We start from the raw sequence: 25,233 nt of genomic DNA on the forward strand, positions 1-25,233 counted from the left end.
AAACAAGCCCGACAAGAAAACTTTAGAATTGGGGTGACAGTGAGTTAAAATCATTTTAAACAGATTGGAGGTGATTAATAGATAACAGTCATGAAAATAGTCAAATGCAAGTGAGAGGAGATAAAGACATGGACAAGCAGGTCCAATTCACAAGAAAAATAATGAATGAATCTCCTTATTTATTGTAATAGATGCAATAAATAAGAAATCTGGAGTTCTTAATTCTTTTTCTTTAGCTATATTTCTTAAATGAAAAAAAGCAAAACGAGTGAATCAGACTTGATATGAGCATCAAAAGTCAAAAATGTGATTAAAAAAAATGATGAAAAAATGATAGCTTTTACAATGGGTGAGAAACACCCCAAGCTCTGAGTTGGGCGGTAATGCTCACAAAAGCACAAGTTAGACACTTTTTTGTCCGTGTTAAGCTGCATAGAGTTATTAGAAACCATTAATGCGAAGAAGAAAAACGTAGCAAACAGGAGAGTGGAGTTTGCATTTAATAGAAAAATCTTTCTTTATTTGTATTTTAACACACTTTACAGTACTGAACAGTGAAATAAAAGAAAAATATACTGATATACTATAATATTGTTTTATATATAGATGTTTGCTTATTAAATGCATTTATTCACAAAATGACACCTCAGCTCTGTCAAGAGGAAAAACTCTCATAAAAATAATATAATAAAAAATAACTTGGACACATTTTACACATTACAGCAACATCATTTACAAATATTACAATCATTTCATGTTTTTTTTTTTTCCTTGAATAACCTTTCTTACTCATGAACAAACACATGAATTAAAGCCCAGAGAAGTATTCTCAGAGGGAGTCAGTCTGTGACAACAATAACCTGACAGCAAACCCGATGGGAACCAGCTAAGTAAGCCACCACGGGATGGACATTTAGGCTATCAGGCTAGATAGTGATTAAAGTTACTAAGAAACCGAGGTGGTGACGGTGCTAGAAAGGGCCAAGTCACATAAGGACACATTTATCTCCTTTAACTGTATCCTATGTGACTACCTCAACTTCCATTTGATCGCATTGGTCAAATGGGTTCAGTCTCATCTGGACATTTAATCGAGAATGATTGGGTTGTTTGGTTATGCCTGCAGAGAGAGGTGAACGCTAACTGCTTCACAATGAGGGTTTGTGGTTTGGCCCAGTGGAATATAATCAATAAGTGACTGCGAATGACCAAACCAGCAGCACACACTACCTGAAACACACCGTCTGCCTCGAAACCTGATGAAATAAAGTGCTGGTACGAATATATTTGATTTGAACAATAAATGTGAACAACTAAAAAGTGAAAAAATAAAATAAAATAGGACAGCACGAGTGAGGAGAACATATGTTTAAAAAATGGAAATATGAGGATGTGGCCTGCAGTGGTTCACTTAACAACTTTAAGTGGTTATTTGTTAATCATGATGATGCGGATAAATTTATAATTTACAATCCAATATTACATTATGTACAAGAGTGGTAATGCTTATAGCTATAGTCATCAACACGTGATTCATTTTCCAGACCATCCACCAGAATGATATAAAAATAAACTGTACACAAACTGTTCAAAGAAAACACTTCCCCTGGTTTTCTTCTCATCATTTAAAAAGAATGGCAGCAATCAATCACTTTAATAATTTCCTTAATAAGAAACAATTGCTACAGTATTGTGTTTGTATGGCAATTAAATATTGATGTTTTTATAGCTTATAACAGAACGAGAAGCCACAAAACAAAGCAACGTGTTGAAAAAAAAAGGCCAGTGCATATGGGAATCTTTTATTTGAGTAACTTCCCATTTCACTGGATGAAACAGCCTGTGTGTGGGGGGCCTCGCAGCTGTGCCCATGGGGCTTTTCTTACACCAGTCTGTGGTGGTGTCTTCAGATAAGCTGAGTTACTGACCTGCAGGAACTTGGTCTTACCTTCAAAAGAACCCCACTCGTGTTCTTTTGTTTGTTTATGTATTTAATTCATTTATACCCTGTGAGAAACGAACACCTGGACAAACTGCGGCCGGTTTGAGCTGTTGTCGATCGAATCCTGAACATCCGCTCGACGAGATACGGCAATGCCAGTGAGTGAGCGACGATGAGTGTGACAACATCTTCCTCTTAAACCTACCAAAAACACACACACCTCAACTCCCCCTTTCAATTCTTATTTCCCCCTCAATGCCTTCAGATAGCTATAATAAGATAGTCGTTGTGATTAGAAAACAACACATTCTTTACGTTGGTCCAAGCACAGCAACAACATAACAGCTAGTCAGCAGCAGTGTCTACCTTTTCCCTCCAAATGCAATGCTGGATACATTGTGTATAGACCCACTGATACTCACAGAAATAAGCATACAGACGTGATATAAATATACTAGGATATCTATTGTATATCTTATAAATCTACATACTAGCAGGCATATATCCTGCATCTGACATTAAGGCAAAAAAGCATCAAACATAACAAGGATGATTAGGGACCGCTAGACCTCCTATTTGGCCACGTCACGCTTCTTTCCCCTGACATTCTGCCTCCCTGATTTTCTTATTCATCTGTCTTCCCTTGAATCACTTCACCCACTGAAGTTTCTCATCCTTTACTTTGGTGAGATTGGTTGTGTATGAGGAGACATGACCACGCAGTGCAAGTGGGCGTGAGATGGCGTTTAAAAAAATTTGTTCTGCTGATGAAATAATCCCGTGTCCCTTCAACGTATTCGGCAACTGTCAAATATAAAATAGGCAAAACGTATGCTTCAAAGCATCACATGGCTTATTCTCAGAAAGTTAAAAAAAAATATTCTAAAAATTAAAAAAGAAAAGAACATAAGCTGGAAAGAGTCTACTGGTGGTTGTGGTGGTGGTAGTGATTGCTCTGCATTTAGAGTTCTGAGTTATTATATTACCAGAAGAGCAACAAAGGAAGACTTACAGCTGAAAACATATCACCACAGAAACTGTACGTGTGAGATACACACCACGATACCATGAACAGTAAAGAGAGAGAGATCTTCAACAAGAGACAATCAAAAATGATGACAAATTCAGACACTCCTGTCCCACAATGCATTGCTTCACGACAGCTCCGTTCAAGAAGCTGGTGTTTCAGAAAGGCACAGAGCCATCTTGCACCAGTAGCACTCTCCGCGTAAAGGGAAAAAGGGGGATATGGGACCCGATGGCCCCTTCGTCGCAGCATCTTCCTTTCCTTCCGTAGTTTTTCCTTCACCTCCTCCAACTCCGATGGGATTATCTTATTTTTCTTTCCGACAGAAATGGAAAAAAAAAGAAGTTACTCGGACGTGTAGCTTTTCTGAGGAGAACAGTTTCTATTGAGATTCTAACGAACATGAATTACTAATACTGACTGAACACTAGTTAATACTCCATTAAGGGATGGCTTTTTCCAAAGAGATTCAATACTTATCAGTGTCCCTCTAATAAATGCACACATACAAACATACAGTCCAGCGTGTGTTTCTGCCTCCCGAAAAAAGAAAGGACAGGGAATATGCGGAGCACACTTTTACTGCATGACTGCTGCATGCTCGTACACACATTGCATTGGTGGATTTCCTGCTCCTGTTTTTCTTTCTTTCTATAAGTTGTGTGTTACTTCATGTGTGTTTATGTGTGTGCATTCTAGTCCCAGAGTGCTACGCTGTCTTCAGTCGCCCAACATTAATGCTCTCCTAGATTCCTCTTAGTCTAAAGTTCACTGTGGAATCAGTCGAAAGACTTGTTGCCACTCCAAATCTACAGTTGCTGTGTAATTAACTTCTCTTTAAGCAATTTGTATTTATTCCCTTTTTGAAAAATATATTTAAAGGTGTGTATTGTCATTGCAGTCTTATTTGTTCTTGGTTTGGCCATTGAAAGGATGAACAAGATAATGTGTGCAAGTGAGGAGGGAGATACAGGAGCAAAACTCATGTATCGTCAGCTTGTGAAGAAGAATCCTCCTCTTCTTCTACAGGACTTGTGTCAGAAAGTCTGTCCTTGTCAGGCCCCCCACCCAACTGAGATTTCAGCTCCTCCTCCAAGTTCTCTTCTTCCATTGCCACCTCATCTTCTTCTTCTATTATATCCTCATTTTCCTCCTCTGCCATTATGTCTTCTTCTTCATCCTTTTTGCACTCATCCTCCCCGTGACTGCAGTCCTGTGCCACATGGTTTGGCGTGGGCTTGCCATCCTCGTCTTCCTGTTCCTGCTGTAAACTCTCTTCCAGAGTGAGCTGAAACTGAAACTTGTCTATGCACACGTTTAGATCCTTGTCGTCGTCCACAGGAGGTGGTGAGGGGCTTTGGGGAATAGTGCTCTGGTACCAGTCTCTGTTGTCCTCCAGAGTGTCCAAGATTTCCTGGGCATCAGGGTGTACAAGATCCCCCCATGTCTCCCACAGCGGGTGGACAATGTAGTCAATAAAGCCCACCTACGTAAAGGAAAAAAAAGAAAAAGGCAATGACTGACATGACATAAGCTAGCACAGTGGTGTTTCTTCACTGCCTGCAAATCAGCATTAAAAATGTAGGAGGATGACTGCTGCGATCAGAGCTGATAAATCACTCTCTGCACTGTAGTTATCACTCCACCTACAGCATTAACAGTTATCCAGTTGCGTGCTGTTATATTCATACATGTGTGTATTTCACTGCTGCTCATTTACCTGACTTTTTTCCACAGATGCAGTGTGTTTATCGCACATGGGACTGATCTCCATCCCCCGCTCTCTCTCCTTGTCTCCCTGCCTGAAGAATTCCTGCATGATTCTCTCTGTCCATTGTCGATACACAGCCAGAGGCTTTGTGGGATTGCTCAGGTCAGCACAGTGCACCATGTTCCTCAATACCTGCACATATACAAAATCATTTACCTCACATTATATTGTGAACGTACAAAGCTAGAAATACTAGTGTTGGATGAAACTTGTTACTGTAATCACATGACATTTTTTAAGTAATGCAGTACTACTAAATTCAATAATTAAATGACAGTTAAAATTATGTTGTTACTTGTGTTAGAAATAAAAAACAAACAAACAAACACACAAACAAGCTTTTTTCTTTCTGTGCACCACAATCAGCTACTTTCAGTTTATGTGCAGGGAGGAACAAACTGGTGTCATGGTCTACGGCTTTTGAAGTGTAGCGATACGGACATTACCTTTATTGTTATTGCATAAATGGACAAGAATGCGATAGTGAAATGAAGACTGCGTCCATGACAGAAACAGTTGCATTATACTGTTAACGCAGCTTCGGCCCTTTGCAAGCATCTGCGCAGACATCATGCAAACACAAAGCTAGGCAAGAACCCAGAATGACATAATAGCTGAGTGTATGCTGACCCCAGCCCTGCAGCCAGAGCCTTAACTTCAACAGGTAACAAAAGCAATAAGCTTGCTGGCCTCTATTTAAACCTATGCAGTTGAATTACGGTGACGATTCCTTTAAAGTCTTTTTGGGCTCTTTATATGCGTGTCCTTGTTAGGGTGGGGATTTCTATTGGTGTGTGGGACTGTAGCTTCAGGTTTATAAGTAATAGAAAAGTAAAGAGTAATGTGCAATACCTCACCTTTTTTGAGTAATGGCCGTAGCATTGATTAACACTATCCTGAAATCTGATAAACATGAAGATTGTTTGCCCATCGTCTACTTTTTCCCTTTAAGTTGTCTGACATTTTAAAGCATTTTAAATTGACAAAGCGACTGAAAAATGTGGTGCAAACCCAATGTTTTTATGACCTTTTTCACATTCATTCTCTTTTCCTTTCCTTTCCTCCACAAGTTGGTACAATTCTCCAAAGTCTCAGTAACTGCTCTTTCCTCCTTATTGATCTTGACAGCTACTAAGCAAAAATGTTCTTCATGTTTAAATCCTCAGAAAACATCCTCCACTGCTTGCAGCTGAATTTAATTAACCTCTGTATCTAACCTCCCAATGAAAGGGTTGTAAAGATGTTATCGCTTAATCCAGATGTCACCTGAGCTCTTCCTTTAACTCCCGCTGTTAATGTCACCTGTTCTTCTGTGACATCTGACTGGAGCAGTGCAAATCACTTAGTTTCTCCAGTGGTGAGAAATTCCAGATTAGCTGTCCTTTCCAAAACTCTTGACACATATAATAATACAATAAGTTGTTAGAATCTAGTCTTTCGTGGATTCAAATACTTTTCGAATCAACACCGTTGTTTCGTCTTTGTTCAAAGACAGCTGATCAGCTGCTTTAGAAACTGTCAGCAACCACCATCACCTTGGCTGAGATAACTGGGGATGTTTCATTTCTGTCCCATTCACCACACTGTCAGTCTGGATTTTAGATCTTGCAGGAGTTTGGTGTGTGAAGTATATTGTTCAACCAAGCAGCAGCTTACAGCTCTGAAAGATGAAGTAATCTTTCAAATGCCAAAAACTGCCACTTGAAAGGCTGGCTTCAAAACTGACAGGTTAAGGCCAATGCAAGCGGCTTTGCTTCTGCCATTTGAAAGTCACCAAACTAAAAGCCTCAACTGCGTCAACACTTTTAGGTGCTTCTTGAAATGGCTTGTTGGTTATTGTACTTAAGAGTCCATTCAGTGCTGTTTGTACCGATTAGTTGACATCTGCGTCTGTGCAATGCACTTTGGTAACCAAGCATGCTAGCATTACATGATGCCCTAGCACTCCACCATTACATTCAGATACTTCCCTTCTGTGCCAAAATAACAAGACTGCAACAGCCATGGAGTCCAGCCTTGAAAACCAAAGCCCAGAAACGAATGGCTGTCTTTGTGGTGGCTACACCTGTCTTATACATGCACTCTAAGGGTTTAGTTTATTTAAAACAAAATGCCAGCTTCATATTTATTGTGTTTCCAACTTGTCTCCACCTTTAAAAAAACATTGTGGTGAGCCACGTTCACGGTCTCATTATCTTTTATAACACTCCTATCTTTTATAAATATTCCTCTCATTGTTTGTTGACTGGAAGTACTTTTAAATTAACTGAATAACTGTAGCTTACCTGTATTCGATCAGTGTAGTGGTCAAGCATCAGCACTCCAGAACTTGTCACTTTCTTAGTTTCCACCATAGTTTTGAGGTCTGCCAGCAAACTCATGTGTTTAGACATGTCTGTTGCCAAAACCTGAGAACAAAGTAGGTATGAGTAGATTAGAGGAAAAAGAGACAAATAAAAAGTAGAAAGGGTCACATGACGACAAGTGAGAAAGGTAGCTATAATTCATAATGAATATGTTGACACTCACCATGTCAATAACAAGCTTCCTAAGGCTCTGTCTTTGCCTCTTGGTAAGGTTCTGGAAGATGTCACAGTTGTCCTCATGAAGCAGCTTAAAACCCACAGCCAAGTGATGGTTCTCCAGCACAGACTCATCATTATACATCAGGGCTAACTCTGAGTCTGAGGAAGGCATCAAGCAACAATCGATATCAGTAAAAGAACAACAAAAACTCCTTTGAGAATTACTATTTTTTAAGGGTAAACTGTTGCATTTACAAAACAAAATGAGAAGTCACACTCTATATATGTATGTATGTATATAAGTGCGTGTTGTATACTACACTATATACATCATAAATACAATTTATATACACAAAACAGTAAAGCATATATAAAAATCCCTGCTTAGTTTTTGCTATCTGAATTATCCCCATTCTTAAATCAGAGACTTTTACAAACACATTGTTATAGACATTATTGTACTGGTTTCTTTATAGCTACCCTCTCTTTGCTAGTAATTTGCTAGTGATGATTGCACATCACACATCAGGCATATTCAACCAATTCACCTTTTTTTTTATCACCATTGTTTATGTTGTTTCGTTTTTATTAAAATTACCTGAGCGTGTTTGATGTTTCTCTAGTGCAAAGTAGTGACAGTAACACTGTGGGGGTTCCATGTGTCCTAAGCTACCCAGTTGGTACTCATGCCTAAACCCAATGTAATTCTGGAGTATTCCCATCTATGCACCTGTTTCCAGAACTTATTAAGGGATGCTGGAGCTTATGACAGCTGATTATGAGAGAAAAGTGAGGTCTGGCCTCTCTATTGTGGAGCTAATAAAAACAGACAGGCAACTTCAAATTCACCTCTTCCTGTTCCAAAGAGGAATTTCCCAACCTATCCACTTCTTTCTGACAGGGGACAGTCCTAACCAGTCCACCACCATGCTGCAGAACCCCAGGTTTTAGAGTATGTGAGTGAGTGAGAACATGTTGTACCCAGACTATCTCCTGCTGTGTGATACACTACCAGTCAAAAGTTTGGACACACCTTCTATTTTTTACTGCTTTCTACACTGTAGATACAAACCGAAGACATCAAATATATTACGCAAGATATACGGAATTTTGTAGCAAAGAAAAAAATGATAAATAACTTTTATATTATCTTATAGTTTAGATTCCTCAAAGTAGCCACCCTTTGCTTTGTTGACAGCGCTGCAAACCCTCATTCATTTAATTCATTTGTGGAATTTCTTGCCATCTTTATGCGGTTGGGACCATCAGTTGTGTTGGGCAGAAGTCTGGTTGGTACTCACTTGACAGCCCTATTTGACAACTTAGAATTCATATTATGTCAACAACCAATCAACTAAGGAAAGAGAAACGACAGTCCATTACTTTAAGAACTGAAGGTCAGTCACTCTGGAAAATTGCTAAAACTTTGAATGTGTCCCCAAAAATCATCAAGCACTACAAAGAAACTGGCACACATGAGGACCAGATTAGAGTCCAGATAAATGCCACACAGAGTTCTAGTAGCAGACACATCTCTACATCAACTGTTCAGAGGGGACTAGGCGAATTCAGGCCTTTATGGTCAAAAAGCTGCTAAGAAAACACTACTAAGGAAAAGCAACAAGCAGAAGATATTTGTTTGGGCCAAGAAACACAAGGAATGGACATTAGAACAGTGGAAATCTGTGCTTTGGTCTGATGGGTCCAAATTTGAGATCTTTGGTTCCACCCGCCGTGTCTTTGTGTGACGCAGAAAAGGTGAACGGATGGTCTCTACATGCATGGTTCCCATCGTGAAGCACTGAGGAGGAGGTGTGCTTTTCTGGTGACACTGTTGGGAGTTTTTTTTGTTTCCTTCAGTGAGAATCTACAATGTAAATAGTCACGTGTCCAAAGTTTTGACTGGTAATGTATGTGTGTACAAGTTTAATCTCATTTTGACTCACTGGTGTTTATGAGGAATTGGTTTGACACTCCTGGATGGTCCACATCATGGATGGCGGCAGCAAATAATGCAGCTAGTATCTCTAGATCAGTGAATACAGCCTGTAAGAGAGAAACAAAGAGGGGAACACATAGTTTGCAGTTTGGCTCTTAACTATTGTTTCGTTTTAGAAGCTGTGTGGACTTCTTGTCATTGGCAGTTAAATAGAGATACTTACATCTAAAGCTGGTGTGGACAGCAGTACATGAGTAGACTGAGTGACATCAGCAGCGTGGAGGCTGTTATGGTAGGCCACATTGGCATGGTAGTGGTCCTCCAGGGTCATCACATAGGTGACAAACGTATCCACAGGGATCCGAAAGGTCTTCAGTAGATCTCTTTCCTGCAACAGGCGGAGTCCACAAGAGTCATGATCACAGTCATTCTACATTCTATTAGTTGCTGCACATTCCATTAAGACCGGCCTCTCACCTGGAAGATGGCATACATTATGCAGCTGAGGGGTCGATTATTAGAGAACTCTGCCACACGAAAGATATTAAGGCCCCACTTGTTCAAGTCGTTCAGCTCCTGAGAGCAAAGAGAAACACACATGTCACCAAACTGTCAGTGCTGCCAGTTCTTTAGAAGTTCACAGTAGAAAAGTTTATTTTAACACAATCTACTACGGTCCAGTGTAGACATAATGTGATGATTGCTGTCAGTGTTTTGGAGTGAAATTCTCTTTACATGTTCTCACAGAAGACTACAGAATGCAAACAGGAATTTAGTATTAGAATTAGATAAATAAATACAATGTGCTGAGAAAGTAGGTTTCACTTCCGTTTACCCTGGCTAATGCATCCTCGTGTTCAGTCTTCACTCCGAAGCGAGGCAGGGCGGAGTTGGAAAGGCTGGAGCTGTGCGTGAGCTTCTTCACACCACTGATGTGACACATGGGCTTCTCCCTCTCCCTTATGGTGGGGGACGGGATCTCCACCTCGTTCTGCTTATCTGCAACAAGCAGAAGTCAGAGATCAGCTGCGGGTGAAGCTGCTATAAAAGTTGGCAACAAGTGGGCGGCAGGTTTTCTTTACCTAGAAAGGTAGTGGAGATGTATTCTGACACTTGGTTCCCTGAGCGACTCATCTCTGACAAATGGGACAGCTCCCTGTTCAACATCCTTTTAAACTGAGGGGAGGACAGACATTGACAGAAGTGAGTGACTTGAACAGTAGTTAGGACATAGAAGCATAAGACATGTGTTACTGACATATCCAACTATATATTAACACTGTAATTTAGATTCCATTTGCACTGATATATAACAACAAAACATTCCTGTGATTCAAATATGAAAAAATAAATTATCACCCTCATTTTGCGAGGGAATCAATTATGAATCATGCCTCCTCCTTTTCTCAGATGAGAACAGACTGTTCAATACCCCGACTCAGTGTGCTTGTACTCTGATTTCCAGAGATGTGCTGCAGTAATGTGGCATGTTTCTTTTATGTATTCTTTCCCATACAACTACAGTGTCAGCTGTGAACTACAGACACAAATATGATTAAATGAGTACATTATCCATGCAGACAGACTGAACACTGTTCCTGAATCTTCTCGCTGCGTTTATGTAACGTTTTATTGTCATAGCTCCACACGATGATTTGGGAGACTTAACAGTTCCCTGTCAGACAAGTTATGTGAAAGCACAATGCAAATCGGACAGACCCCTCAGTCTGTGTCCCACTGACTGATCTTTCACACATAACAATCTCCATGGCAACCCGAGCAGTTGCCATGGCAACTGCCTCCTCACAGTCAGTCCTTCAGCTTGATGTGAGAGCGGTGGCTTCTTGGGTGACAATCTGAGGGAGTAGGCAGGTGTCTCTGACCTTTACCAAGGTCAACCCTCTCCTCCTCTGCCTCTGCTCCTCGCTACAGCTCTCTGTTACTTAAAACTGCTCCTCCCTCCCCCTAGAGGTAAACAGCATTCTCCATTACCTCCCTTGAGCTCCCAAATCCTTCTCTGTCACAAGCTCCTCTTTGTTTTCCTTCCGTTTTATTTTGTGCAACACCCCCCATCTCTCACTCTTATCCCCATAGTTATCTCCCATTTTCCCATCATTTCCTGGCCTGTCACCTCTTACATAATAAGCCAGGCAAATAGCTAATTGTAACAATAAATTGTAGGAGCAATCAGGCAGAATCAGCCATCAGCAGCCAGGAAGGCCAGTGAAGCCCAGTGGCACACTTAGGCAAGCAGGCTCAGCCCAAACCTCCTCTCTCCCGCTCTTTGGTTCTTTCCTTCCCTAATGCTGTAACGCTGAGTCATAGCTGCCAACCAACACTTCTACAGTGCCAGTCCGAGTGCCAGGACAAACAACACTCTTCCTCTGATACAGACTAATGAAGCAAACATGCAAACACTGTTCAGACATGACTGTGGGCTCACACACCTGCATATGTAAGGTATATATCAGGCATATATCTTAGGCATATATACCGTCATGAATAAAACACGTGGAAGTGCTCCAAAGTATAACCTGTACTTAGTGATACAGAGATATCAAGTAAATCCTATAATCCTTATTCTTTTTCTTTTTATTAAGTGTCGAGATATCCCATCACATACAAGTCTACAAATTTCATTTATTAATAAAAACCTGTGAAAATGTATAAATTTACATAGAGTCAGAGGGTTAAATAACCAAAAGGGGGATTAAGCATCTACACAGAACCAAGACAATAAGCTTCTCCTTCACTGACAGCATGCTTGCCTTCTTTTAGTCTGTATTGAGGCCAGCTTCGGGGTAGCAGGAGAGAGCCAGAGAGAGGGATGTGGGACGCAGGTGTGAAGGATAGAAATGGCCATTATGTGACACTGCATCGTACCTGCAGTAAAAACTGCTGGACTACTTCATAAAGTCCCAAGGCTATTTCTCAGATTATAAGCAGCTCGGTGTACTCTCACAGGACACGGATGTAGACAGGTTATAGGGGGATGAAGAATGAGACTGATATTATTGTCTTTTTGTTTACAGTTCTGCTGCAGTGTAGAAACACTGGGCAGAGTTAATAAATTCTGTTCCCCTATCACTGTTCCTGCTGAGTAGTTTCATGTAAATTATCTACAGGAATATACTGGCCAGCATTCTGACTTACTGTTTGAAATGAAGTCCCTGCCAGACCCAGAAAGTCTTCCAGCACCACATGGAGTCCACATAAAACAAATCTAATGTAGCACCTTTTAAGATTTTCCCTTATAAGCTCAATATATTCACAAGATGACGCAACAACTGGTGAATTTTTAAAAAAGACACATAATGAGGGCTAGCTAACAGATGAGTTGTTAATGCATGCATAACACTTGTAGAGTTCACAGCATCCATCCAAGATGGCCACCGCCAGGCCTTGTTTGTTTTCTGCAAGTTCCCCGAGCCCTACCTGGTCCCACCAACCGATGAGCCAGGGCTTGGAGCAGGTCTCACAGAAGAGGTCCACTAAGGGTGTCCTGCGCTCTGCTGCTGTCCCACCCCCCTCCAGAACTCCTCCAGCAGCTGCATCGAGGTCCAGCTCTGCCCCTGCCCTCCCCTGCAAGGGACTGTAGCTGGAGGAGCGGGGCAGCCTGTAGCCCCCTGGTACAGGCGAGGGGCAGGGGGACGGCGCTGGGTCAATGGCCTCCACCACACCCATGTTGAGGGTGACTGGGGGTTTTGGTCGATGGCACCGGCAGGAGGTTCGGTAGTGGAGTGGGGTAGAGGTGCTGCGAGTCCCCCAGTGGCATGAGGGCGTCGTCAGGGTGTGTGGGGAGAGGCCACAGCCAGTCAAGCCGGGACACTCCAGAGTGACGGCTGCCCCAAGAAGGGGTCAAAGGAACAGGGGAAGGGGGTGAGGGCAGGGGCTGCTGGTGCAGATTGTCCTTGCCTACATGCAATACCCCAAAGCAGGCCACCCAGTCACTCCTGAGTCAGGCTCCAGCCTCAGTGTGGTCCGAAGATGAGGGCAAACCAGGAGCCCCCTGGATCCGGCTGCTGTGGAGACTACATCTCATCCCATTTGCTGAGCAGGCTGACCCAAATATATAGTCAGTGCTGGGTAAAGGTGGATGGGAGCCGAAAGAGTAAAGATGGAGGCAGGGGAGGCGGGAGACAGGGAGCGATGGACCGTCTGAAGGGCAAAGACAGCAGCGAATGGTGGAAATGATTGGCAATGTAAGAGAAATGTAAAGAAAAAAAAAACAATGTCACGAGAGCTGGGCTGCTTCACAAACACTAATGAAAAAAAAAAAGGTGAGGGCAATGGAGAGATGATGACGGGAGGAGAGAAAGATGACTGAGGTTTCAAATAGTGGATGCAAAGGGAGCCTGGATAGCAGGAGGACCAGGGAAGGGAGAACGGGCAAACAACTGATGACAGCAAGAGAACAGCAAGACTGGAGAGAAAGAGAGGGGGACAGAATGGGATGCAGGCAGGCCTGTAGCAGACAGTCAGGTTGAAGAATCAAACCAGAGCTGTGGTCTGGAAAAACAGTCTCCCTCTCTGCGTCGGCTGCCCCTCCCCCACAGTACGGATCCAGAGGCCCGGCCCAATCCTACCGGTGCATCAGCCCGTCTGTGCCGTCTCACACCGATCCCAGTAACACACAGTCGGAGCAGAGGCAGTCCGGCTGCCTCCTGATACCTCCGCAGCACAGTCCTCTGCTCCCAGTCAATCCGTGCAGCAGCTGGCCAAAATGCCAGAGGTCTAATCCCGCTGCTTTAGGCTGCCGCTTCTCCTCAAATGCTCTGCCTCTTGCGCCATTTCCCTGGATGCTGTAGACAGCTCTCGCAAGCTAATCAGGCAGTGTGGCTGCAGGCGCGTGCATGTGTGTGAGTGTCTGCGCTCGCCTCTATTCAGATGCCGACAGCGCATGTGCAACAAGACAGCATGTACGTCTGTCGGAAATATGTGTGTGAGTGAGGGTGTGAGTGTGAGTGAGAGACTGTGTGGGAATATTCATGTGTGCACCTCCATGTTGGCAGCGTGGAGGATGTCTTATTTGCACCTTCTAAGACGCCGCGACATATTCACAGAGACTACGTTTTCACCAAGAGTCTTCCTCTCTCTCTCTGTGCATTGTATGTGCACTGACACATAAACTATGTCCCTTCATTCATCACTGTGTTCTTTTTTCCCTCGCTCTTTTCATCACAAGCCTGATTACAAGCACAAAGAACGCTGCTAATTATTAACACAGAGGTGAAGCATGGGAAGAATTTCTGGAATAAAATCAACAAGGCACAGGATGCTGTCTCTTTAAGACAGAGCACTATTAAAGGAGCATTGCCTGTGCTTCATTGGTTGTTGCCTAAGCCACATGGCTTATGGTCAGAGTGGGAAGCCAATGACAAAAAAGGGAAGGGCAGACCCTGCTGCTGTTCGGTAGCAACCAAGGTTACAGCAGAGACATCAGCATCAGGACCTATCCACCCCCCCCCCCCACCCCCACCCCCTTCCCTTGTCCTTCCCACCCACAAACCGTCACATCCCACCCTTCTCTACCGCTCTCTCTCTCTTCCTGTGCCCGCACAAACAAAAGTGCATGCATCTGTAAGAATCCTGCCCATGTGCACACATATGAATTATAAACATACTAATGCAAAAATGCACCAAAATTCAATACTGCTTACAACCACACCAACCACTAGAGTTGTTTCCCCCCCCAGCTTTTCAGTATACCAACCAAAAAGGAAAGCACTAGCTGAACACAGGACTCCACATCAGTTATTTATGAATACCACAGGACTGCAAATAAACCCAGAATTACTGCAAATGATCACTTTTTTAAGTGGCACATGAATACTCCAGCTGATGAGTCATGTGCTGAGCAATACTGTGTGAATATGTGTGAAGGTCACATGTGACAGGCACTGGAGGAGGCTGGAAAAGCCTTGTGGATCAGTTTATATGTTGCTCATTATCTCAGCAGGGCGCTTACGCCGAGATAGGCGAACAGTGAAGGTGAAGCTGAACATATTTGTGTGCGAACAGGTGCCCACCTTATTGGACGCCATCTCGCTGACTGAGCGGTGGGTCTGAATGGTTTCCAGCTGGTCCAGACACCAGTCCAGCTCCTCCAGAGTTTCCCGAGCCATCTGCTGGTATGTCTCTTCTGGCAGGGGCACACACCACACATAGTCAAAGTATAAATGGGCAGGAAGTGTGAAAAGAGCATGTGTGCATGGAGATCTGGGTCACATTCTAGTGATCGCACTTTCTGTCTTCCACCTTGGCTCAAAGATGACATGCACTGCACAGTACTGAATCATAATTAACCTAAAAAGCTGAGATTAGTGAAAAATAGTCTAGTGAAGCAACATCACTGTGCTGATAATGTCATGTATCATTCTGACATTTTAAATCAGGATTAAGCTTTTTAATACAAAAAGAGAAAATACCAGTTTTATTAATAAAATAAAAACTGCAAAAATAGTATTTGTTGAACACTTATTTTTCATATCTATTTCACAACCCACGGCAATGGCGGTCTTGCAACCTCCTGGCTCCACATTTTTTCAAAGAATCCTATAAAAACTAAAAGTTTCAGTTTAAATGAAGCTATTCTTACATGCACTTTGTACATCTGCATGCAAGAAGTGATTAAATTCAACATTTTATTAACCCATATAGCCATAATAGCTTAAGCCTTATAATTAAGATCCACCCAATTTCCTAAAGTCTGCGCAGTGCAGTTGATTAAACATTTCCTCAGTAATAGCCACATAATATTATGTGATGTTCTGCGGTCATTAGGGGAGAGTGGGAGCCTTGGCGTGTCCTTAAAGGAAACTCGCTGGACAGAGTTTTAATTAGCTAACAACATACCAGAGAGTGTAGCTTGGGGAACAGTGGGTTGGCTTGTTACTGGTGACCTCCTGTGGACAAAGACAGCATTACATCAGTCTGAGAACTGCCCTCTGCTGCCCCCTGCTGGGGTTCAACACTCATGCAACATGGCAATATATGGTTTTTAAAAAAGGGCTCAGACAGGAGATATAAGAATTTGTATTGATGTTTTTTCGTCTATATGCCCACAAACACTAGACAAGCGGAGGAGTGAATATTAACATTTCATCTGGTACTCAATAACACGGCAAGGTGCTTGTTTTAATAGTGCACACAAAGTCTCTTGTTTCACTTCAAAAATGAAAGAGTCTAAAAATGACTAAAGACAAAGCCTGAGTTCGGCTTTCTTCTCAAAAGGCTTTTGTGGTTTTTGTAATCGTACGGCAAGGGTACACCGCCGTGTAATTATAGATGCTGATAATTCAGTGGCGCATTGCTTTATATATCATATTGACGTGGAACTCAAAGCCTGCCAGCTCGAGCTCCTTCTGTCTACTGCATTACAAGGGAGAATAATTTTAGTGTTATTGACTGTCTCCATCGTCTGGGCACAGAGTCAGGGACATACACCTGAGGCACTGAGCTCTCTGCACTCAGTCTTCAGCTAAAGCTTGCTGGAAATATGCCAAATAATGCACATCACATATTCCTTGAGCATTGTCTGGTCATCATAAACTGGTTAATCATGATGACTAAAGTGTTTCCCCATGGGATCAAGGAAACCGAGACATTTGTGTACACACACTGCAAACGAAGCAGGCAGTCGTGACAAGTTAAGTGGGGGGGGGAAGGGGTGTTTGACAGCATGATACTGACTTGTTAGTGGGTGTTGTGACATTGGCGAGGATGGTGAAGTTGCTTCTTACAGTTCGTAGGCTGGCCAACACCTGGGGGATGGATGGACAGCGTGGGAGGGAAAGGAGGAGGAGGGAGGAGGAAAGAGGAAGGGAGGAAGCAGGGAGGTGTGGGAGGGGGGGAGGACAAGTTCACTGCACTAATTAGCTGCCTTTTTGAGCCATTTACAGCAATTAAACATGTCAGATGAGGTGCACAGGGAATACGTACCTGAGCGAAAGGGGTGACGATCATGTCTTCTGTATGCCTGCAGGACCAAAGGTGAAAACAAAAAGCAGAGAATGAGAAGAATATGAGTGGTTGTGGCTGCTGCGGTGCTCTGTGTTTGTGTTTATATGAGAGGCTGTATCTGTGAGCTGGATGTTTACAAAGACCTGTGTGGATCTAAACAGGAAAAAAAATCCCTGAAACACATGAAAGGTTTGAGGTTTTTTAAGCTTACTGAAAAACAGACCAGGAAACAGAGCACAACAGTCAATATTATGAGGATTCATCATGATTTCATTAGCATAATGGATGCATAATTACAATCCCATTCCCAATGCTGTGTTGATTGGGATAATGTGTAGTTACTGTGATGTGCGTGAGTGGACACTGTGGGTTTAAAAAAAACATGTTTCCATCCTGTCCTCAACATGATGGATCCAAACGATGGCTCCGTGCTTACCCCTCACTGTTGATGGAGGAGTTGCGTGACATGGTTTTGGGGGACGTGTCGTAGTCTGAGTCTGAGCGGTACAGGAAGGATTCCCTGCGCTGGCTCTGGGGAAAAGAGGGGTGGAGCACCAACCCAGGACTCGCCTGCGAATCCATGGGACTGCGGCCTGGCGAGGGACCATTTTCTGAATCAAAGCTGCAGAGTGAGAGAGAAAAGAGAGAGTACAAGGGTTTTAGATGAGTTCCATTTTTGCAGGTTTCTGTTGCCGCCTTTCTTATTTCACAGTGTGGATAAACATTATCGAGATAACCCTGAATGCCCAGACACGAGTGATGATGCAGCTCAGCCTCTTGCAGTGTTTCTCTCCTTTTTTTTGGAGTGAAAGTTGAAGAAAGCGATGTGACACTTTGCGGCATGAATGCATGCAGCTGTAACTCTGTGGTTCAGCTGGATTGGCAGGCTGCCACAGGGTTTCTCCAAGAATTACACTTTACTGACATGTCACTTCTCAGAGAGCATTGTGTTTAAGTGAGGAAAACGAGCCACATCAACCGCACATTCTCTCTGGGCCAACGCTTTCTCTCTATCTGGAGGCATGACTGATTGAGAATGTTGATTTTGCTACAGATCTGACGTTAAAACAAACTACTGGTCGATTAAGGACACTCAAACTGAAGTCCCCCTGTGGCCTTTAGACATGTAGCAATGCTGGGAAGAAGTTTTTCTGTGACTTTTTCTGCCCCCCTTTTCTTGATTGTTGTGCAACACACATAAGGATGCACATGAGAAAATGCGGGTGAGGCAATACTCTATCCTAACAATGGAATGACCTATATCCACTGATCTGATTATATGTTGCAATAAGTAGAAATGTTCCAACAAAGGCAGGAAAGAAGAAGAAGAAGAAGAAGAGTGAAAGCCAGGAAAAAAATCCTAAATACTTTTTAAATGGGTTTGGAAAAAAAAAAATAGACACATGTGCCGCAACTTCACCTATGGTTTTGTGAAGCCCAATTTTGATGCCTCTGTGTTAGCGTTTTGCCGCTATGTTGGAATTTTTACAACCTGAAGTGCCCATACTCTATGTGGACAAAAGGGGTGGATTGCTAACTTTTTAGCTAATGCTAACAAGCTCCACTCTGACACTGCACCGGTGCACAGCTCAGACACTGCTGCTAATTAGAGCTAACACATAAAATATTGGATTTTGCTGACTAAAAGCACGAGCACAGATATCTTGGATGGTCTGTTGCTCAGTCAACCGCAGAGCAAGCCATAATGTATGACAGATAATTCCATTAAAAACGCTCCAAAAGGTACCAAAACACAAACCTGTTGAAGAGGGCTGGTTCGAATTAGCAGAGGAAAAGTGTGCTGCCAGATACCTCCTGCTGTGTTTCCATCAGCTTGTCAAGTTTAGTGATTAATATATATGAAAAAATCCTCCCCAGCATTCAAATAAAACGCATCAGGTGTGATGTACATAGCACCAATAATAATTGTCCTCAAGCTTTTAAGACACAGCATATCAATACAAATATAGACTCAAACAGTACACCAAATAGCAAAAACAATGGCAACTGCAAACTTGTAAGAGCAAGAGCTAAGAATTACAGGAGACCCATTTCATCAAAAAAAAAAAAAGTTATTTTGTTTAAGCCATAGTTTTATCTTGTGCATTAAAATTTTCAAAGCACTCAATGTCTTTATTTCCAGAATATTCCAAATTTGAGGACCTTTAACTGTGAAAGACGACTGACCAAATGTTGTTTTACATTTCTATGCTGCTGAATTTTAAATCATACATTAACTAAATCGGGGGCGAGACCAATTACGCTTTCAAAAGTCAACCTTTAAAAGGAAAATATTATTAATAAAATTCTCTCTCAAGCTCAGCATTGCTTTCCTGAATTTTACAATGATGCTATTGCATTAGGCCTCTATGGTTGAGATCTTTAAAGCCTGTTTGTGTATTGACATTATAAGTTTTATTTATAGGTTGGTACTTGCTACAGAGAGCAAACCCATTTCATGCCAGGCAGTAAAGATGTTTCACATTTCAATACGGGACTCTGTGGGGATTTTCTCGCTCTAGGAGGCAGCTTTGAGGTGCCCATTGGATAAACTACAGCTTTCGCCATCTTTTGCCAAAGTACCAAATAAATTGATGATAACTTTGTTATTGCCTTTTACAGCTCTGCAAATCAACAATTAATTCCCTTCTCCTCAAAATTCAGAGCGTAACCCAGATGAGCTTAACCCAAGGGGGCACAACAACATACTGCTCAGATTACACTCCCCTCTTTTTCCCCCAAACCACCTTCAGTCACAAACCTTTAGTCTCCAGCAAACGTCAGCAAAATTCCTCTGGCATTTTTTTTTTCTTTTTGAGATGAAAGCAAGATTAGATCTTGCAACACAGAACCAAAGTCAGTATTGATTCAACAGGGTTTCAGAGTTTGGCATTATGTAACAAGAAAAAGATGGACAGGCAGCAGTGCAGACAGACACCAATTTATCTGACAGCATGTGCGAAAGGTATACTGCTGGATTTATTATGTTTGTTACACACCTAAACAGCCACAGGATTCCTCATATATATTTACCTGCGTTTAAATGTTGGGATGACAAGGACAGATATGTAGGCGCATTGCACTGCAGCAACAGCAGCAGACGCAGCATCTATTTTTGATATAGGATCACTTTTATCTCCTCAGCACCTCTCCACGTCTCCTAAACTTCCCAAACTTTTGTTGTCAACACAGTTGTGAACGCCCTTCAGTTCAATTTCTAAAATTAAGCATGAAGTGTGATATTTTTGGAATTTACTTATAAATTGGCCAATTAGGAGGCACTCCTTGCCCCAGAAGGCTTTGAGGATATGGCAGCAGATCAAATTATCATTAAACATGTTTCCTCAGTAATGAAGAAGACATAAGAAATGTCTGCCATGGGGACTCTCTGCAAGCTGCATGTGCTGTTTTTTTTTTTTCCTGCAGACTTTCAGAGTAATTATGAGACTTCAGCATTCTGAATTCAGCACTTCTCCAAATCTAATCCATCTGACTAATGGTTTAACAGTGTGTGCATGGAATAATTTGCTCTGAAATCCACTTTAGTGAGCTGCATTACAGTCATATTGGACAAACGTTGAAATGGTCACGCCGCACCTGAACTAAGGCATAACTGTTACACATAACTTCTGCATATTTTTCTCTTTTTCTTTCTTTCTTTTTATTTTTAATGAACAAAGATTGCTTAGTCACGACCAGGACATTAAAAGATCAGTGTCTTGGTGCACAACTGTACCTGTAAACACAGTGAGATGAGCGTCTGCGCTCCTGAATACTGCGGTTTAGTTTCAAGCGCCGAAACAGAGCAGAGCCTCCTCCGTGTCCCCGAGACTGATCCCCTGGCGACACGGGTGAGGTGAGCGGGGGCACCGGAGGTGGACCCTCACTACTCTCCCACAATGTCAGCTGTCGTGTCAGCTTCTTCTGACTCATTGCTGGCCCTGCTGGAGCTGACAGGCGAAGGAAAACTCCCCCAGCCTCCACTTACAACTGGCTGTCTTGCTCTCTGTGGCCGTCTCCCTCCCACGCAGTCCCCCTCATCCACTTTTCAGTGAGTACTCAGGCAGAAAAAAACAAAGCACCTGACGTATGTGCTGCAAACTGTCCTCAATCCAGAGCGAGGTCTAATAACAAGGCCTGATCCTCCCTTTAGTCCTGCTCTTGCACACGTCTCACACTGGAGGAGTCAAATTTCATCAACATGCGTATCCTGTGATGTGATCCTCATGCCCTGGATACCTTAAATCCAGTTCCCCCTTCTTGCATCCTCAGTTTGTTCCCTGGATTAATTTGGGTCTTTTTAATCCTTGCTTGAGCGGGTTTGTGTGTTCCTCACCCCTGACAGCCTCACAGAGAGCTCTTCTGATGTTTCACCACATCAACTCTGATTCCCATACAGGCTGACCCAAACCGGACCTCCGTCCCCTCCTGGTCTCCACGTTGCTGTTGCTCTCACGTTCACAACTCTTAAGACATCCCTGCCGCTAATGCACCAACTGCTAATTTCCTAATTAGCCAGCCTTTTGCCCTCTCGTCTAAGTTTTTCTCCCCCCTCCCACCTCCCTGATGAAAGCATGTGCTCTCACTATCCTTATCTCTCTGCTCACACTTCCTCTGCAGCAACAGGAAGGCTGATCAGTACGAGTAACAGACCACAGGCGAGAGAATAGAGAAACACGCAGAGCCTGTGTAATGAGGATTTGAAGAGGAGATACAAACAGCCCAAAAAAGAGAGGAGGAGAAAAGAGAGAGAGAGGGGGGGGAGAAAAAATCAGGGGAAAATGGGTTGACTCATACCCCTGTGTAAATGTTTACACGATCTACTAAAAGAGCGTGCAAGGTTTGCGCCCAAAACATTTTGTATTTTGACATCAACAACCTTCACCAGCAGCACTTTCTGTGGCCTTTAGATGGGAACAGACACGGTTCTAGCATAATATTCTCTATGAGCAACAATTAGACCATGAAATAGCTTTCAGACAAGGTGCATAGGTCAACCACATCTAATTCAGTGATGGCATTGTAGATAATAATAGTAGACAGCCCCAAGCTGAATTTTTGTGTGTGAAGAGTGCTGCTCTTTTTTTGTGGTTGTTGGGGTTTTTTTTAACACGCCACTAAAAATGATGAAACAAGTCTCTGTAGTGTTTATTAAAACTAAGTTGGAGCCACTGAAGCACTGCAGGTGTCAGGTTAGCTGTCAGCACTGTTCCTGAGGTGTTATTTGTTACTTTCATACCAGGAGGCATTGATTAATAGCATTGTGACTAACTGATTAACCCTGAAATTACCAAAATGGCATTTGGCAACAACACTGCTGGAAATTTAGCAATTTCCTTTGAATAGAGAAAGAGTGTGTGCAATTTATTTAGATACTGTACCAAAATGTCTTGGTAATAACCACAGTGTTTATTGTTTTACACTGACCAGCGCTGTGTAATACTCCATGATGGCATAGTTACTGAAGTTACAAAAATCAAACTGTGTAAATAACTTGTAGCCGTGTGAAAAAAGTGCACCCCAGGAATAACATGAAGTAATCATTTTCTGTATGACTTTATGAGTCACTCACGTCGTTGTGGAAGAATTTTTTTGCAACTCATCTTTCGCAATGTTGGGCCATATCATTGAGGTTTGTGCGCATTAGTTGGTGCAGAGCTCTCTTAAGGTCTCTCCACAGCTTTCTTAGCATGGTTAATGTCTGGACGTTGACTTGACTATTTCATCACCTTAACTTTTTTATTTTTTTCATTTTTGTTGCCGATTTGCTGCCGTGCACGAGCTCACTGTCCCGCTGCACGATCTAGTTTCCATTAAACATTAGCTGGACAGATGGCCTCACATGGAATTCCAGAATGCTTTGGTGCACAAAGGAGTTTATGGTCGATTTGATGCAAGGTGCCGAGGTCGTGTGGCTGCAAAACAAACTCAGATCATCACCCCTCCACCACTGTGCTGACAGTTGGTATGTGGTGGTTATGCTGACGTACTGTGTTTGGCTTTCTCCAAACATGGTGCTGTGCATCACTTTGGTCTACTCTGTCCAAATGACGTTGCTCCAGAAGGGTTTGGGTTTGTCGAGATGCAGCTTTGCAAATTTAAGTTGCGTTCTTCTGTTCTTTTTTTACAGAAAACAGGATTTCTCCTGGATCCTCCCAATGAGTCATACTTGTTTCTGTCTTTTTCAAAGTGAACTGTCATTAACTTTAACGTTTAGGATGCTGCTGAAATTTGACTGTAGAGTCGTAGTTGTAGGTCTCGGGTGTTTTTGCATCTTCTCTGTGTCGTCTGACCTTGGAGGGAATTTTGTGTGAACTCCACTCCTGGAAGATTAACAACTGCCATGAATGTTTCCCACCAGTGACTTTATATTTTTTTTGGAATTAGTTTATTATATCAACTATCATAAAACAAGAAAAATATTTTAAAAGTCTGTCAAAAACTTAAGGTAACTTTCAGGAAGTTACCAAATTAACTTTTTTATACCCAAATTTGAGGCGGCACACTGTATTCACTGAGAAATTAATGAAGCATAACATTTAACCACTAAAATTAAGTTAAAAATGACAATTAATTTCTGTTCAGGAATGCAATTAATTAACTGTAATTTAGCATCTTAATTAAAAAAAATAGATTTTTTCAGCTTTTTTGCAAATTTGAAATGTCATGGATGACAACAATAATTATATTTAAGCATTAAAAATGACAATTTTAACTGGAAAAAGCTTGAACATCCTGGTGAATTAACCATTGTAGCTGTGATAAAACATTGCATTTTGTGGCGGTATATATATATATATTTGGGAACAGTTCACATATTCGTGCGACAGAAACGCCTGTTAATTTTTTATGTCTGTGCTGCAGGTTGTTCTGCTTCTGCAGTATAAAGAATCATTAATACAGTTGATGTTTTAGAGGCTCTCATACTGCTGATTGTTTACTAAATACAATTCTTAATTTCTGCTTGTCTAAGTGGAAAATGTAATCCAAACACTTCCTGTTTTTGGTTGTAGGACTAACCTTTTGTCCCTGTTTGGGATACAAATATTTCAAATTGTAGAAGTCTGTGTGCATGCTGATACAAACCTACATTTGTGTGTGTTTGTGGGTGTGTGTGTTTGATTTTGTGTGTGTCAGCAGTGAGAAGACAAAAAGAAGAAAGCTATTCAAACTCTGTGTCACAATTTTAATATACACTGCGCACATACCGAATGAGAGCATAAATGAGATGACTTGTGAATGGTATCTGTTTTTCCTTCAGCCTTTTTCTGCAACAGCAGCTTCGGGAAAAAAACAAAAAGAGCCCAAGCAAAACCTGCTGCATGAATTCAGTGTTCCACCTTTCAGCAGGCGGCTTAAAGCCTGAGCACGGCGAAAAACACGCCGAAGATAAGATGCCTCGTCGAGCCGTTTCCTTCTCGCCTCTTGCCTTCTGCGTTCATTGGTTTACTTTTTCCTCTGAATCTATCTTTTCCCTCACTTCTCTTCCTGGTGGAGAGAGCAACTACCGTTTGTTTGTGATGCACTCGGCATGGATGGTGGAGCTCATCTTGGAAAGTCACTTATGAAAAGGCCTTGCATACATCCTGTTTGAACAGTGCCTTTCACAGCCAGACTTTGGGAAAATGTCAAGAATTCAAATTCACTTGACAGTTACTGTTGTAATCTCTGGAGAGCTGATGAAGAGACAATTATTCTATCTCCTTTTAAATACCAAGTCCCAGCTCGATAATAGCTGGTGAAACCTCTCAAAGTGACTCATGCACACCCGTGGTTGTTACACACACGCGCGTGAGCACATACTGGCAAAAACACACCCCGATGATATGCTTAAGCGCACACACAGAAGAGCGTTAATGCTGAAACTCTTTTGTTTTCAATCAACACTATAAAAAGGCGAACTAGTTGCACGCACATACACACACGGACACGCACACATATGGGTGATTATAAGCCGGGCTGTGGGCAGCTCTCTAGGTTTCATTATGTGAAAGCTGAGTCCCTGGAGTGTATTGCTGCAGACAATGACATGATGATCAGAGGTTTCAGGGGGAAGGGGGGATTTGT

The 25,233-nt window shown here is 42.3% G+C and overlaps 1 protein-coding gene across 7 annotated transcripts in view; it reads right to left on the reverse strand.

Annotated features, from left to right (window-relative positions):
* Positions 1-528: 528 nt before the first annotated feature.
* The window catches only part of pde4a (phosphodiesterase 4A, cAMP-specific), a 54,041-nt gene continuing 29,336 nt past the window's right edge, over positions 529-25,233 (reverse strand). The window contains exons 1-15 of one of the 7 annotated variants that reach the window (XM_080904648.1): positions 20,903-21,779; positions 17,603-17,788; positions 17,146-17,182; positions 16,897-16,967; positions 16,060-16,109; positions 15,234-15,346; positions 10,287-10,380; positions 10,040-10,203; positions 9,682-9,780; positions 9,428-9,592; positions 9,212-9,311; positions 7,270-7,424; positions 7,026-7,148; positions 4,690-4,872; positions 529-4,455 (exon numbers count right to left, since the gene is read on the reverse strand). In XM_080904648.1, coding sequence (XP_080760774.1) covers positions 3,952-4,455; positions 4,690-4,872; positions 7,026-7,148; positions 7,270-7,424; positions 9,212-9,311; positions 9,428-9,592; positions 9,682-9,780; positions 10,040-10,203; positions 10,287-10,380; positions 15,234-15,346; positions 16,060-16,109; positions 16,897-16,967; positions 17,146-17,182; positions 17,603-17,788; positions 20,903-21,099 — 2,241 coding nt within the window. In that variant the 5' untranslated portion in view covers positions 21,100-21,779 and the 3' untranslated portion in view covers positions 529-3,951. Of the gene's footprint in view, positions 4,456-4,689; positions 4,873-7,025; positions 7,149-7,269; positions 7,425-9,211; positions 9,312-9,427; positions 9,593-9,681; positions 9,781-10,039; positions 10,204-10,286; positions 10,381-12,639; positions 13,231-15,233; positions 15,347-16,059; positions 16,110-16,896; positions 16,996-17,145; positions 17,183-17,602; positions 17,789-18,925; positions 18,979-20,902; positions 21,780-25,233 lie in introns of those variants that run through there. The other 6 variants (XM_080904649.1, XM_080904647.1, XM_080904651.1 and 3 more) reach the window with 6 other exon arrangements.

Source organism: Rhamphochromis sp. 'chilingali' (genome assembly GCF_963969265.1).
Source record: "Rhamphochromis sp. 'chilingali' genome assembly, chromosome: 15".
Lineage (NCBI taxonomy): Eukaryota > Metazoa > Chordata > Actinopteri > Cichliformes > Cichlidae > Rhamphochromis > Rhamphochromis sp. 'chilingali'.